Below are 15,525 nucleotides of genomic sequence, written 5' to 3'. Positions count from 1 at the left end.
TATCAGAGGGCAGTTGAACAATAATGTTTATTATGTTCCTATACTAAAGGAACGTGAAAGTTGCCAATGTTGTCCACTTCAATGTCACTACTTATTTATACCATATCAGAGGGCAGTTGAACAATAAAGTTTATTTTGTTCCTACTTATTTGTACTATATCTTATTTTATGTGTACTATATATTTAAAAAAAGAAAAAGAAAAAGAGTTTTAGTGGTTTTGTTTTGCATTAATTTGGATGGTAGTTCCCATCAAAAAAATTTGGATGGTAGTTTTGTAGAGTCTTCTTGTTTTGTTACTTGGTTGATACCAACAAAAGTGTGTGGTGCAATAGGTTATGAAGTCACTTTTTTATATTTAAAAGCATTTATAAGTTACGTAAACTTAAGGTTTTTTGGTCTTTTCGTTTTGGTACTTCCTTTGAAAAAAGGGCATGGAAATGCTATGTTACCTCTCGTCTAGAGATACCGATGGGCTAAAAAAAAATTGTGAGGATCTTATAGTCTTTTTGTTCTCAATTATATTAGTTTAAAGTGTTTAACTACTCCTCCGCTAACGACTCCTAACCTCCGAGCCGCAATTGAAATTTAGAAAGAGTGATGCATCTTGAGTTCAACAAAACTTAATAAGTTTAAGGATTAATATTCTTTATACATTTCAGATCAAGTCTTTTATTAAATAAATTAAAAATTAAACAGTTAGAGTATATTAATAGTTTTAAAAATCACGAAACATATGAAAATTTATTTAGTTTTAACTAATTCAAATAATAAACTTCACTTTATATGCCTAAACATATACAAATCAATAAAATAAAAAATAACAATATCATAAACTAATGAAAAACCTTATTTTTCAAATATAACAAACACAATAAGGATCTCTAGCTAACTTCTAACCACAAAATCTACTATTTTGTCCTTTCTTCTAAAAATAAATAAATAATAAAAACATAGTGTTCACATCTCTAATTCTCCAAAAGAATTTTTTTTTTTTTAATTTTTAATTTTGCTTTCTGTTAAATAAAGAAGATTTCTATTAAAGAAATTTATTTATCTATTTCTAGGAATATATTTCTTGAATATTACGGTAAAGAGATATACTAATATTATAAGTGTAATAATAAATAAATAAATAATTTTATCTATTTTCGGAATATATGTATTGAATACATATGGATTATTTGAAGTTTTGAACTATTTATGATATAAGAGTAATAAAAGGAAAATAAAAACGTATGGTCATACAATTTTTTCCTAACATTTGAGGGGCCATGAATTAAATTATGAGAGATATTACGTCTACAATATTTCTATAACATTTTTACAACAAATCACATGTGGTTAGTGGTTAGTGGTTCAAATTTCAAACTAACGCTAAGATTACTTTTTTGCTCCAACAATAACAACTAGTAACAACTTGTTACTTAAGATTTGTTGTAAAAATGTTGTAGAAATGTTGTAGACATATTATTTCTCTTAAATTATATATATGTGTGTGTATTTTATAAAAATTAGTGGTGGGTAGGTAGATTACGATGGGTTTCAGTTCAATCAATTGGTAAAGTCTTTGATGGTTGAACAAAAGATTTGAGGTTTGATGTCTTGGTTTGTTAATAAATAGCGTAATCATTAAAAACAGATGTCATAGGTTGAAACTTTATAAATGCTCATATATATATATATATATATATATATTTGGACATAATTTGATCGTTGTGAAAACCATACATCGCTCCAGCCAAAAAAAAGAAAAAACAGAGAAACCATATATCGCTTCGTTTGTTAATAGTTTGCACTAACAGTTACAGGGCCATTATTTCTGTTTGAAATATAAGTCTCATCAGCACAGCTTGCACGTTGGCCTACTACTACAGACAAATTTAATTTAACTTACCCGTAAAAAATACATATAAAAATGACGTTAATTAAATCACGGCTTGTAATATATTAATTTTAAATTATATCATAAAAAATCCAATCTGAATTTTATCCGGCTTCTTTCAAGAAAGAGCTAAAGTAAAAGTTAAAGGACCCCTCTCCTAACTCAGTGGCGAGAATGACAGTGACAATGAGCAAAAAAAAGCTCAAATGCAGCGCATGGAAATCTAATCAATGGAATTCCTGGATCTGCTTTCAAGATTGATAAGACCAAAATGAATTTGATCCATTGAATTGACCATTGTTGACTAATTGTCAGCAATTCAGCAAAATGTGAGGCAATTCAAAAAGCACAATAATGTGAGTATGTGATGTCCAACAAGAAAGTGTGATATCCAATAATAATTTCTTGAGAAAAAGCCAAAAAGGATGTGACGAATAGCAATAATGTTATGATCGCATGTGATATGCAGCAATAATGTTCTGACAATTCATCTTAGGACAATTAGCACAGTGAATCATGTGAATTCTCTACCGACGCAAGAAGACAAGTGATCCTTTACAAGCACGTACAATGGCTCCTTCAAAGTCTCTCAGACTAGATAGATAATGAAAATTCTGTAAAACGTTATATATCAATAATTTGAATAACTAAGAAATTGGATACCACAAAAATCATTATCATTTTTGAAACACAAGTGAGATAAGCATGTACATGTTCTTCCAATAAAATTGTAATATCATATTCCATGAATGCAAACAAAAAATGTCCAACAAATTTATCATCCTCAAAATATTTTAATACTTTCTCAAAAAAAAAAAAAAAAATTTAATACATCTCTTTTGAGAATGTCAAACTCAATAAAATACTCAATCTTATGCAGAAGATCAGAAAAAGTTAGTTCCATTAAATTGTTCAAATTTACTTAATTGTTGATGCATGGTACTAACTATGATTAACTCAAGAAAAATTTTCAGAAATTAGTTTAAAATTTTAATTAAAATCCAAGTTTCTTATTCAAAGATAAAAGATTTATGATTTTATCATTTGAGTTAATTAGAACCGATGATAACACAATCATCATAGAGCATATATCATAAATTCAAATCTTATTGTATCTATTAAAAATATAAATAAAAATCTAAAGGGTCTGAAAATAATTTCCGGCCAGTAATTAATGGTAGAGTTACAAACTGTTGTGGCATGCGCCATATTATGTACTCTGAACTTGGATCCATAACAAAGAGTTGCCTGTTTTATTCGGGTTAGGGTTGACAAGTGCTTGTGAGGATCGATCTGTACAACACTGCAGGGTTAACATGTCATATCTTATTTTAAAACTTGTTTATGATTTATTTTTAGAACAAACTTGTTTATGATTTAAATAAAAATAAAAAACAAAAACACCTAAACTGAGAAAAAGAAAAGCCAACTCTATAGAACCTTTCATCTTTTCTCTACCTTCACCACTGGAGTAAGCTTGACCGCTGCCAACGAGAACCATGCCTCAACACTTAATTTAATAACTGGATTATAATTATAAAAAACTTAAAACCCCAAGACTAAAAAAGCGATTTGTATTTCTTTGGAAACCCACGTGGATCATGCAAGGGTTTAAAAAATAAATTGTTGACCATTGCATCCTGGTCACTCTATTCAACCGTCCCAAAAGATGCATGTCTAACTGTCGAGCTAATCATATTTTACCTTTTAAATATCAATTTGATCCAATAGCTTCAAGGAAGTGGTCGAACAGAAATGCTTTGATTGGCAGATAAAACTCACTTTCTTAGGCTTGGACTTCAGTAAACACCATCTACAAATTCACATAAAATGGAGAGATCATCCATTCTTAAGATTTAGTTTTTATATCTAATATTCTTACTTTATACCACTCCATTTCAAATTTTAAGTAATGTGACATCAAATCTATTTTTAGGTTTGTAATATTTAACCTAAACCATAAAATGGTTTTGTTCAAAATAGATCCTAATTCATCAAGAACTTGAAGTTTACTTCGGTCAATATGAGCACAAGCACGGCAACAGAAATTCTAGACCAAAGAAATAGCCAATGATAAAAATTGAGGTCAAATGATTTTTTTTTTTTTTGGGGGGGGGGGTTGTGTGGAGGGCGCTTCCTAAATTTCGGTGGTATAGAAATGACTCTTGAAATAATTTATGCCAAGGACCGTCCCATAAATGGTCTACAATCGGCTTCCCTAAGAAAATAATAAAACGTAAATAAGGATTCAAATGATAATTAATAGAACATGGACTGTCAAAGTAAACAAAATAAATTGTTAAGTTTATTAGAAAAGTACGTGGTACAAATTGTAAAGTTTATTTGGTTAGTTTTAAATAAATTCTTATTTAATTGTAGTTGATACAATGACTTTCTATTTGCATTTGAATAATATGTGTATTTTAGAAAGTCACATATTAATAAGACTTGATTTTAAATAAGAAGGAAGTCTGAATTTTTTTTTACTATTGAGCAAAATTTCATCGTGCAGATTGGTTTATCCGGAAGAAAACTAATTATTTTTCTGTTATATTTTTATTTTGTCCCTTTATACGATGCCATGTGTACCAGCCATTCGTATTTCACATTCATAATGTGTGGGTCAAGAGATTTGAATGACCGGTATTGTTTAGGTGTGTGAAATATAATGGCAATAAGGTGGTTGGTATTGTTTAGATGCATGAGACGTGTTGGTGGAAACACAATAATAATGAAAATAGCACAAAAGAAACTAAATAAATAATTCTGAATATTATTACTTTAAAGAAAATTTACATAATACTATTGGGAATGAGGTACGGCACTCGCTTTTTTTTTTAAAAGATTCAAACTTTCAGTTGGCTAATCTTTGTAACCAGTGCAAACTTATCTCCCCCATTATACAACAGCTTAACAAATGTCGTATGACTATAACAAACTCTGCACAAAGTATTCAAGCCCAAAGCTTCACTAGAAATAACACTCTTCTTTTATATTAACTTTCATATCTTTATATTTATGTTGTAATATTTATTCATTTTAATTAAATAATATTAAAATGCTACAACAAGATGTAATTTCAACTAATATTACTAGTTAGATTTGTCCTAAGTTTCCTTCTTCTTTTTTCTTGTTAGTAACATATGAAATATATAATTGAAATTAATTTCTCAAATGTAATTCTTATGGTATGCCACAAAATGGGCAGTATAGATGTGTCATATAGAGAACTTCTAACATATTGTTTTGTAATGGAACTATGATATGCCTTCACATCCCAAAGGGCATCAGCTAGTTTATCATCAAATATAAGGCCGACTTCTTTTATTTTTCATTCACTACCCTAGTTATGAATTATGATTCCAAATAATAGGTTTCAAATTGAACTGTTTTTGGTAAGTTATAACTGATTAACTAAGGGTCTATTTGGATAGAACTTATTTTGCTGAAACTGAAAACTGAAAACTGAAAACACTGTAGCAAAATAATTTTTAAATGTGTAAATAGTACCATGGGACCCATTTTTAATGAAAAAATTGATAAAAAGTGGAGTTTATGGGACTCGTAAACAATGCATTTATACACTGTTCATAAAAGACCGGTCAACAGTTGCGGCTGAATAAAAAAAAAAAAAAAAAAAAAAAAAGGCAGACGCAGCACTTAAACATGCTATCCAAACATACACTAAATCCACTTTTCAGCTTAAAAATTTAACCCCAAAAAAAAAAAAAAAAAAAACCACTTTTCACGCAAGTTTAACTGCACTTATTAATACGGCACCGTTTAATAGAGATCTTGCGCTTAGATTTTTTATAAGAAAAGTGTAATTGCATCCTCTTCTGGCTCTTATACTTTTCAACATAAGATTTCTAAACCGACCAAAAAAAAAAAAAAAAATCTCATTGGGGGATCCAAAGCGTGATAAAGTTTATAGTACAATAATAGAAAAAGAGATGACGTAATGATACTATAGAAATATTGACATCATATATTATGAGATATGGTTGCAGTTGCAGCACTCATATTTTTTTTGTTATATATATCCTTATCGGGTAGTTCATTTGATCACTGCGAGCTAGAACCACATCAGAGAGTTGAGTTGATACTTGAGATAGTTTTCACTTACAGACACAGTTACAGGCTCAATATTGTTTCAGCTGTTACGTACCTACACAATTGATAACTGAGGTACGCTTTCTTCATAACATTTCCCATATTCAAGTTCCTTTGTCCATCTATATATATTTATGTTCTCGCTATAATTAGCAACTGAAATAATCTTTTTTATCCTAAATTTTTAATATTGCAAGCACCATCCAACTATATATAGTTGGTGAACTTAATGCGCAATATAGCATGTCTTGCCTCTCACAAACTAGATAATAGATCCTGAGATTTTCAATCAATATAATATTAACCATTGCTTTCATGAACTCTATTTGAGTATTTCAATTTGTAATAATTTTTTTTCCAGTGCATTAGCTATCTTTTACAATTCTTTGAATTAATTTTTAGCTTTGGATTGGTTAAGAATTAATTTCTGAATTTCTACCAATATTTATTGACGGACAAGAATATGTCTTTTCGCTCACAAACATTATAATAGAGGTTGAGATTCTCAATTAAAATAATAATTCTCATATGACACACTTTCACATTGTAAATAGTTGTTTGTTATTATCATATAAATCCACTATTTTTCTTCACCACTAATAATTTGTCACATAAAACCATTATGACAAAGCATGTGAAAATATGTGTTATTAAAATTATTCTTTCACTTTTTATTTTTATAGGAAGTATTATTCTTTCAGTTAATATAAGGCATAGCATTTCTTGACTATCTTTTAATAATTTGCAACTTCTATTATATTCTTTTACCCAGTGTTTGTCTTATTCTTCCAATAAATTCTTTGCTTGGGTTTGCATTATGTTAATACTAATACCAAAGATGAAAATCAGTTGTTGGGAACTTGGGCCAACTCTTGCACAATGAGAAAGTTAGGATTTGATTTTAGGAAAGACAAAATTATTGTTTATCTATTATAGGTTTTTTACACATGAAAGAGTTATTTTATGATATATATTTTTTTAAAGTCAAGTACAGCTTATATGAATTATGATATTCTGGTTAATATAAATTCATAAAATGAAAAATTATGAAATTATTAAAATTATATTGTGTATATATATTGTGTGTGTCTATATATATATATATATATATATAATTGAAACTTGATAGTAACTAAACTTTTGAGTTTATTATGTAATCATTCATATGTTTATCATTTATATACATATCTAAATGTTAAAGAATAAATTACTACATTTAGAATTTGTACTTCGTTTATTAGTTTTTATCGCTTTTGAAAGGCAATGATAATTTTTTTTTTATTACTAAAATTCTTGCTACTTTATTTTCTTTCAATATTTTTTCCTTTAATAGCTTTTGAACCTTTAAAAGACATTTATAAATATTTTCTTTACCTTTTCCAAATGAGCTTTGGCATTTAAAAGAAGTTAATAATAATAATCTATAATAATCATATAAATAAAATAACGAATTATATAGAGAAAAAACCATTTAAAAATATTTAAAAATCAAATTTTAAGATGAGAAAGGGGTTGTTGGGGGGGGGGGGGTTGGGAGGATTACCCTCATTGATCCCCTAGCTTTTCCTTTTCTTCTGCTTTGTGGTTTTATTGGTAATTGTCTAGGACATGCATGCAACTAATGGCCCTATTGCTTCTACATCTTTCTGTTTTTCTCTCTCCAATTTAAACAATTTAACCTGTTTAACTTATTAGAATTGGGTTAACTTGTTTGAATTTGGTGGGCGGACCACTTATATGTATTATTGAAACTTGATCCTCAAATTTTGAGTTTATTATGTAATCATTTTTATATTTATCATTTATATACATATCTAAATGTTAAAGAATAAATTTCTACATTTAGAATTTGTACTCTGATTGTTAGGTTTTATCACTTTTGAAAGGAAATGATAATTTTTTCTATTTTTTAAATTAAAATTCTTGCTACTTTATTTTTCTTTTAATTTTTTTTTCCTTTAACAAGTTTTGAACCTGTAAAAGAAATTGAAAAATATTTTATTTTCCTTTTCCAAGTGAACTTTGGCATAAATAATAGTAATCTATTAATTATCATATAAATAAAATAATGAATTACATTGAGAAAAAATCCATTAAAAATATTGCCCCCATTGATCCCCTAGCTTTTCCTTTGCTTCTACAGTTCTACTTATGATCGAAGGTGAAATTTGTGGTTTTATTGGCAATTGCACCGGACATGCATGCAATTAATGACGGCCTTGCTTCTAAATCTTTTTGTTTTTCTTTCTACAATTTAAACAATTTAACCCAAGTAACTTGTTAGAATTGGGTTAACTTGTTTGAATTGGGTGGGCAGACCACTTAAAACCTTTACATGTCAAAATACACTTCCAAGTAATTTTAAAATATAAAATAATATACTAGACCGCACATTTTTGATATAATGGTCACTCCACAAGTATATAAGTTCTTGTGAAATAAATGTAGTAAAGGCTAGAGTTCAAATTTCAAAGTGGAAGCTTTATACACATATGCTTAGATTAGCCTCGTTACTCCATTTAAATACATATAAGTAAAGTTTAAAAGTTGAGTGTTATTAATCCTTCCTTAAATAAGTTTAGGGACCAATAATATAAGTTTGTCTTCTAACTCTTATGCACAACAAATAGCCGCAGTGTCATTCTTAATTTTTGGGACAATCATTTACGTATGATTTTATATTCCTTTCCTTATATTTGAGCTATTGCAACTTCTTGCTAATATATTTAAGATCAATATTAGATTTCAAAATCAACAAAAATATAATCTATTATATATTATATATGATGGTCTCGATTTAGAATGGGCCAATCCAGGGATGGATCCAGTGGGACCCCTTTGGCCCAAATTTGTTTTGTTTTGTTTTTTTGTTTTTTACTTATTATATATATATATATATATATATATATTTTTTTTTTTTTTTGGTAGTTGAGCCCTCCTTTCTAAATCCTTAGGTCCCCCTCCTCTCTAATCAACCTAGTTAGCCTAACCCAACTAGCAATTGTTCAACCAAAAACCTTAAACAAAAACAATAAAAATATTCACAATAGTGATTTTATTTTAGCAAAAAAACTTTTTTACCACAAACAAACTAAAAAACCATGTGTTATTGGAGAAGCTAAAATTAAATTTTTTGCAATTACAGTAAATTGGTATAAATACTAATTGACTGTAATAAGTTGTTCAAAATAAAATACAATATTTTATTAAGATTATCTCTCTTCCTTCAATTAAAAAACTCAAATTTTCTCTCTTCCTTTATTATTTTAATGAGTTGTTTATATTAGGGTAAAATACTATTTTTGTCCTTAAATTTTACTAAAAGTTTTTTTTTTCATCCCTAAACTTTAAGAAGTTCATTTTTCGTCCTTAAACTATTGAAAAGTTCATATTTCGTTCCTAAATTATTGAAAATGTTTTATTTAGATCCTTAAATTTTACTAAAAGTTTGTTTTTTTATCCTTAAACTATTGAAAAAGTTCTTTTTTCATTCTTATTTTTGTCTCTATACTATTCAAAAAACTCTTTACAAAGTTTAGGGATGAAAAAAGAACCTTTTAAAGTTTAGAGATAAAAAAACAAACTTTTAGTAAAGTTTAAGGACCAAAATAGTATTTTACCCTTTATATTATTTTAAATGAAGTGGTAAAAAAATTAGAACATTTGATATTTGGTATATTGTAAAATGAGGTGGTAAAATAAATAAGATAGCTTTTCAAGGTCCTAAAAGCTAAATTTTTTAGCACCATTAATTACTATGAATGTTCTAACTTCAAAAAATAAAATAAAAATTCTAACAAGCTTAGTATTAAAAAACAACATTAAAAAATTAACAATAATTTTGTCTATTTATAATTTGTTAATACTATATGGATACATTTTTTAATTTTTTTTTTTTTTTTTTTTGTTGTCTATACCTTGACCCCCTTTAGCTTAAAATCCTAGGTCCATCTCTGAGCCATTCCGTTATTTATTTGCAAAGATACTTAACAACCGAGCTATTCTTTTCAATGATATCAAGCATATCATAATGGCCGAGCTATTCTTTTCAATTATAAACATGCAAATGCAATACGTAGATCTGTTCAGAGAAAGCTGTTGCACCTATCTTGCTTTTGTACTTCTGAACATAAGAATTCAAAACAAAACAAAAGGAAAATACCTCCATATCCATCCTCTCGTTGGCCAATCCATCATTTATATGCAACGGTTAAGGTCCGTAACGTCAGTAGATAAGAGTATAAGACTTCATTGCACCTTCTTGCTCTTATACTTTTCGAAACCAACCAAAAAATAAAAAATCTTTATTCGTTTTGTCTCTTTGGCAGGATCCAGAACTTTTTTTTTTTTTTTTTGTCTAAATTGGCCGGATCCAAAACTGGACCACATTTGCCCAACCTACTTAATAAAGTTTATAGTTGGAATAGTCTTATCTATATGGGCTTAATTTGATCGCTATGAACCTGTGACAATCATACATGCCACGACTTGTTGATAGTTTCAGCTGCTACACAATTAACTTTGGTAGGTTCCATAACATTTCATATTTAAGTTTCTTTAAGCTGCGATTAGGCTATTTTAATTTTAAAGGTAGTAACCTTTATTAAGTGGGTCATCAGCTATTGTTTCTAATTCTGGGACTCGTGTTTTTTATCATGAAATTTTAGGAACACAACTTGATAGATGGAGAATTCAGAGAGTGGGCAAATTCCGCAAGAAACAAATTCTTCAATAGAAAATGAAAATGAAAATACCGAAATTCCAGAGGAATCAAGAACTTCAAGTGGAAATGAAAATCCAAATGAACAGTCGGTAATTAACATTGAAAAACTGGGGAAAGAGTTACTAGTGTTGTTTGACGGCCGTATCTACAGGGTTCCATATCACCTTCGCAAATGGAATCCGGAGGCCTACACTCCTCAGGTTATTTCAATTGGTCCCTATCACCACGGCAAAAAAAAATTTCAAACCATGGAAAAGGTTAAAGAAAGATACTTTGATTGTTTCATGAAACGGGAAAGGGCTGCTGGGGAAGATTTAGTAACAACTATAACGAATATGGAAGATAGAATTCGATGTTGCTATGTGGAGACTGTTCAGCTTGGAAGTGTCGAATTTGTGAGAATGATCAGGTTGGATGCAAGCTTCATTCTTGAGCTATTCTTGAGATGTAATGATCCGCGAAGTTGGGAAATTGATGATCCTATGTTGGTGGAAGGATGGCTAATAACTACGGTGTGGCATGAGTTATTATTACTTGAAAATCAAGTTCCATTCTTTGTTATTGAGGAAATATACCACCTAGCATTGCCCTCTAGATCAAACTCTCTTTCTTTAATTCAGCTTACTTTCAACTTCTTCGAGAGCTTGAACATTCATAAAAAAGACCCAAATGTTAAAATACAAAACTTCACTGATCTGCTTAGACTCTTTCAACTACCCAACGAAGACAAGCTACCGAAAAGACAACGTGAAATGATTTTTCCGAAGTACTCTGCAACCCAGCTGCGTGAGGCAGGAGTAAAATTCAAGGTGGTTTCAAGTAAATGCGTAGAGAATCCTCAACAAAAAAGAAAAAGTAATTGCGTACTGGACCTAAATTTCAGAAACGGAGTGTTGAAAATTCCACACCTAGTTTTCGAGGATAATACGGAAGCTTGTGTTCGAAACATTATGGCGTTAGAGCAATGTGATCCAAGAAAAGAATTATACTACACGGATTTCTTTTTAATATTGGATCGCCTTGTCAATACTACCAAAGACGTGGATATACTTTGTGATAAGGGAATCATTGTTAATTCCCTCGGTGACAACAATGTTGTGACATCTATTATCAACAATCTTAATAGAGGAATCGGCAGAGATGATATGAACGAGGATTACTGTCGTCTCTGTGACGCATTGAATAAATTCTATGAGGGACGCTGGCACAGATGGAAGGCTTTGTTAAGACATCAATATTTTAGCAGTCCTTGGAGAACAGCTTCTACCATCGCCGCTATAGTTCTTCTGGTGCTCACTTTGATACAAACAATATTCTCTATCATCAAGTAGTATAGATTCTATGTCTATGTATTTTGGATGGTTGTTTGATTGTTGATGTAGTGACATAATGGATATGTAATTTCCAAGTGAGCATTCGAAAAGAAGTCATTGAAGATTTAAAGTTGCTTCGAAGTGAGATCTTGCTTAAGTAGTCTTTAGCTTGAAAATAAGCTTTGGAGTTATCAAGTCATATTATGTGTGTCTTGTTTATCTTTTATATTGTTTTTTTAAATGTTGGAAGTTATGGTCGTTATGGTGGTTGTATCTTAAGACTATATTTATAGTAGAAATTTGAGATTCCAAATAAAGCCTCTTGTATTAATCTTATATTCAATGTTATCGTTAGGTTGAGAATACTTCCTCTGAAAAAATGGGATGGAAATACCCTGTTACCTCTAGTCTAGAGATATTGATGGGCTAAAAAATAAAAAATTGTGAGGATCTTATAGTCTTTTTGTTCTCAATTATATTAGTTTAAAGTGTTTAACTACTCCTCCACTAAACACTCCTAATCTCTGAGCCGCAATTGAAATTTTTAACGAGTGATGCATTTTGAGTTCAACAAAAATTAAAATTAAAAGATAGGGTTGGGTTTTACCAAGGTATTTTAACTTTTAATATTTAATGTTGTTTTGCTCAATTTATTTTGTAGACGTATGTTTAAATTTTAAAATGAGAACTTACCACCGCATATCCTTGGTGCGGTGATCACTCTATAAGTATAAGTACTTATGGGGTGTAAGGGATAAGAGCCGAGGTTCAAGTCTTCAGGACGGAGCTTCACACACATATACATTTAGATTAGTCTAGAATAGAATTCTATCTTATATCCAAAAAAAAATTTTAATGAGAACTTAGGGTATAAGATGTAAGGTACTGTATTTAAGTTTTGTCACTGGTTTTATTGTAAATAATAATCACTTCAATGTATCTATTTAATATTAAGTTGTGGGCCCAATAAATCCAAGTGGCACAAGTGGAAAATCAATATATATTGCTTGAATTTAAGGTCTGTTTAGATACCACTTATTGTTGAAAACTAAAAATACTGTAGCAAAATAATTTTTAAATGTATGAATAGTACCATGAGACCCAGTTTTAAATAAAAATTTGCTAAAATCCATACTTACGGTCTCGTGAACAATACACGGGACCCACACAAAAAGGTCCAACACAGCTGAAAACACTTTTCAGCTCTATCCAAACTTACACTTACAACTAATTTACTTGAATTTAAACATTGCTAGCAATAATGTGATAAAACTAACATTTGTTTATATTTTGACATTCGGAAGTGTTCCCTTTAATTCTATCAAAATTGATAAATCTGTTATGTTTGTCTTTGTTTTTATTATTTTATCTTGGTGGAATTATATAGCTTTTTATACTCTGAAAGAAAATTTTACAGTTAATATAAACAATTTCTGACAAATACTTCATTTAATGCCTTTTGGTCTATGATTCTATTCTATGATTTTGAAATTTATTTTAGTTAGTTTTTTGGTGGGTGATTTCGTTTTAGTTGCAAGATGTTGTCGATATTTTGTAGCATAGTATGCTTGCATGTTTTCTTATTATGTTTCAGAGAGTGAGAGGAAAAAGATTAATATAAAAATCCAACATAAAATAGTTCACCTGAAGTCTTGAAATGTTTAAATATGCCGTCAGTATCTTGGATCTTGTTTATTATGAATCTTCTTTCATAATGTTTTTCACATGCCTTGATCGAGCACTAAAACTAGTGGAACTATTTAAGCATGTTTCATCAATCAAACATAGATAAACATATATACTCTTTCATTTTCCTTAATGTCTTACAATGTATTAATAACTAAATGAATAATATTTAACAAAAACAAGTAAACTAAACAAAGATCGTGCAAGGTTTTATACCAAAAGTTTTGACCATTTCATCTTGGCCACTCAACTGAACTGTCCCAAAAGGTGCATGGCTGTCTAGGTAATCATTTTCTACCTGTTAAAGATCAATTTTATCCGATAACTTCAAGGAAATGGTATGAAAGAAATGGTTTGATTGGCAGATAAAACACACTGGCTTAGGTTTAGACTTAGGGTTCGTTTGGATGGAAGAGTGGAAAAGTGAGAGGATGGAAAATATTTAGTTTTCCCTCTTGTGTCTTTGGTTGGAGGGGTGGAAAACTCTTTTGTTTAGTTGGAGAGAAAAAGAGAAGGATGAAAAATGTAATTTATATAAATTGACTATTATACCCTCGTTACATAATATGTAAAAAATTGATTTATTTGTACTTATTACATAATATTAAATTTATCACATCATATATATATATATATATATTTTTTATATATTATTATTTTTATTATTATAATGTAAAAATTAGATCAGGTCATATTGAAAAAAGAAAGAAAAAAACGTTCAGGTCACGTTGAAAAAAAAAAAAGAACGTTCAGGTCACGTGAAAAAAAAAAAAAAAAAAAAAAAAAAAAAAAGGAGAGAGAGAGAGAGGGCATTACCGTAAAACTGCCTCAATGCAGTTTTCCCCCCATTACTTTTCCTCCCGATTTGGGAGGAAAAAATTTGTGGGCCCAGGGAGAAAATTTTCTCCTTGGTTTTCCACTCCCCCTGTTTTCTTCTTATTCCTAAACAGAGAAAAACTCAGTTTTCCACTGCATTTTCCTTCTTACATTTTCCATCCCTCCTAAAATCCACCCAACCAAACACAGTGTTAAGCAAACATTGTCCAAAATTTCACATAAAATAGAGAAAATCCATTCTCACCATGAATGGTTAATTTTTTTTTTTTTTAATCCAACATTGTATCTGGTCCTATATCATTTAAATTTTAAATAATGGAACATCAAAATTACCTTTAAATTTGTAATATGTAACTTGAATCATGAAATTGATTCATTCGAAATGGAAAGGGTCCTAATTAATCAAAAACAAAACATTGATTGTCAAAGTAAATATAATAAATTTGTTGAAATAGGTCAAATCAAATTAATTAAAATACGTATGGTAAGTTGTAATTGGTGAAGAATAAAATAAAACACTCAAAATGAGACAAAAGATTTTTTTTTTTTCCACTTTTAGTCGTTTGATTAGCCTCTTCTGGGTTTTGTACCTCTTTTTAAAAATAATTCTGAAAGTTCAAATAGTGTAGAACACTATAGCTTGTTTAGACTCCCAATTTTAAAAACACGGCTTAATTGTTTTTAATTTAACTTATCTAAATGCGGAATAAGAGTAAATGATACGCAATAACCAAAACTATTTTCTAAGCCATAACCACAAGCAAGTAACAGTAAATATAAAGCATAAAGAGTAAGGGAAGAGAGATGCAAATACAAGATAACACCGAGACATGTTATAAAAGAGGAAATCAAAGAACTTAGCAAAAAGTCTCTCTGCAACCCTTCATGTTAAAATCGATCCACTAGTGAATAAGTTGGAGTACAAGGATATCAAAAAAAAAAAAAAAAAAAACCCTCCAAGCCTAATCTA

At 29.4% G+C, this 15,525-nt stretch overlaps 1 protein-coding gene across 2 annotated transcripts; it reads left to right on the top strand.

Moving 5' to 3' along the window:
* Window positions 1-5,957: 5,957 nt before the first annotated feature.
* Window positions 5,958-12,407, top strand: LOC115977652 (UPF0481 protein At3g47200-like). 2 transcript variants are annotated; one of them, XM_031099660.1, is made up of 2 exons: window positions 5,958-6,071; window positions 10,664-12,406. In XM_031099660.1, the coding sequence occupies exon 2, from the start codon at window positions 10,680-10,682 to the stop codon at window positions 12,048-12,050; it is 1,371 nt and encodes a 456-aa protein (XP_030955520.1). In that variant the 5' UTR covers window positions 5,958-6,071; window positions 10,664-10,679; the 3' UTR covers window positions 12,051-12,406. The 2 variants fall into 2 exon arrangements, with proteins under 2 accessions (XP_030955520.1, XP_030955521.1); XM_031099661.1 differs by lacking the exon at window positions 5,958-6,071 and adding an exon at window positions 9,925-10,520 and having other exon boundaries at window positions 10,664-12,407.
* The last annotated feature ends 3,118 nt before the right edge of the window (window positions 12,408-15,525 follow it).

This window comes from Quercus lobata, chromosome 2, assembly GCF_001633185.2.
Source record: "Quercus lobata isolate SW786 chromosome 2, ValleyOak3.0 Primary Assembly, whole genome shotgun sequence".
Lineage (NCBI taxonomy): Eukaryota > Viridiplantae > Streptophyta > Magnoliopsida > Fagales > Fagaceae > Quercus > Quercus lobata.
The sequence above is the reverse complement of the archived record's forward strand: the minus strand, read 5'-3'. Positions and strand labels throughout refer to the sequence as shown.

Excerpts from the sequence above, each read along its gene's own strand:
- LOC115977652 (XM_031099661.1), top strand. The coding sequence starts at position 10,680 with ATGGAGAATTCAGAGAGTGGGCAAATTCCGCAAGAAACAAATTCTTCA.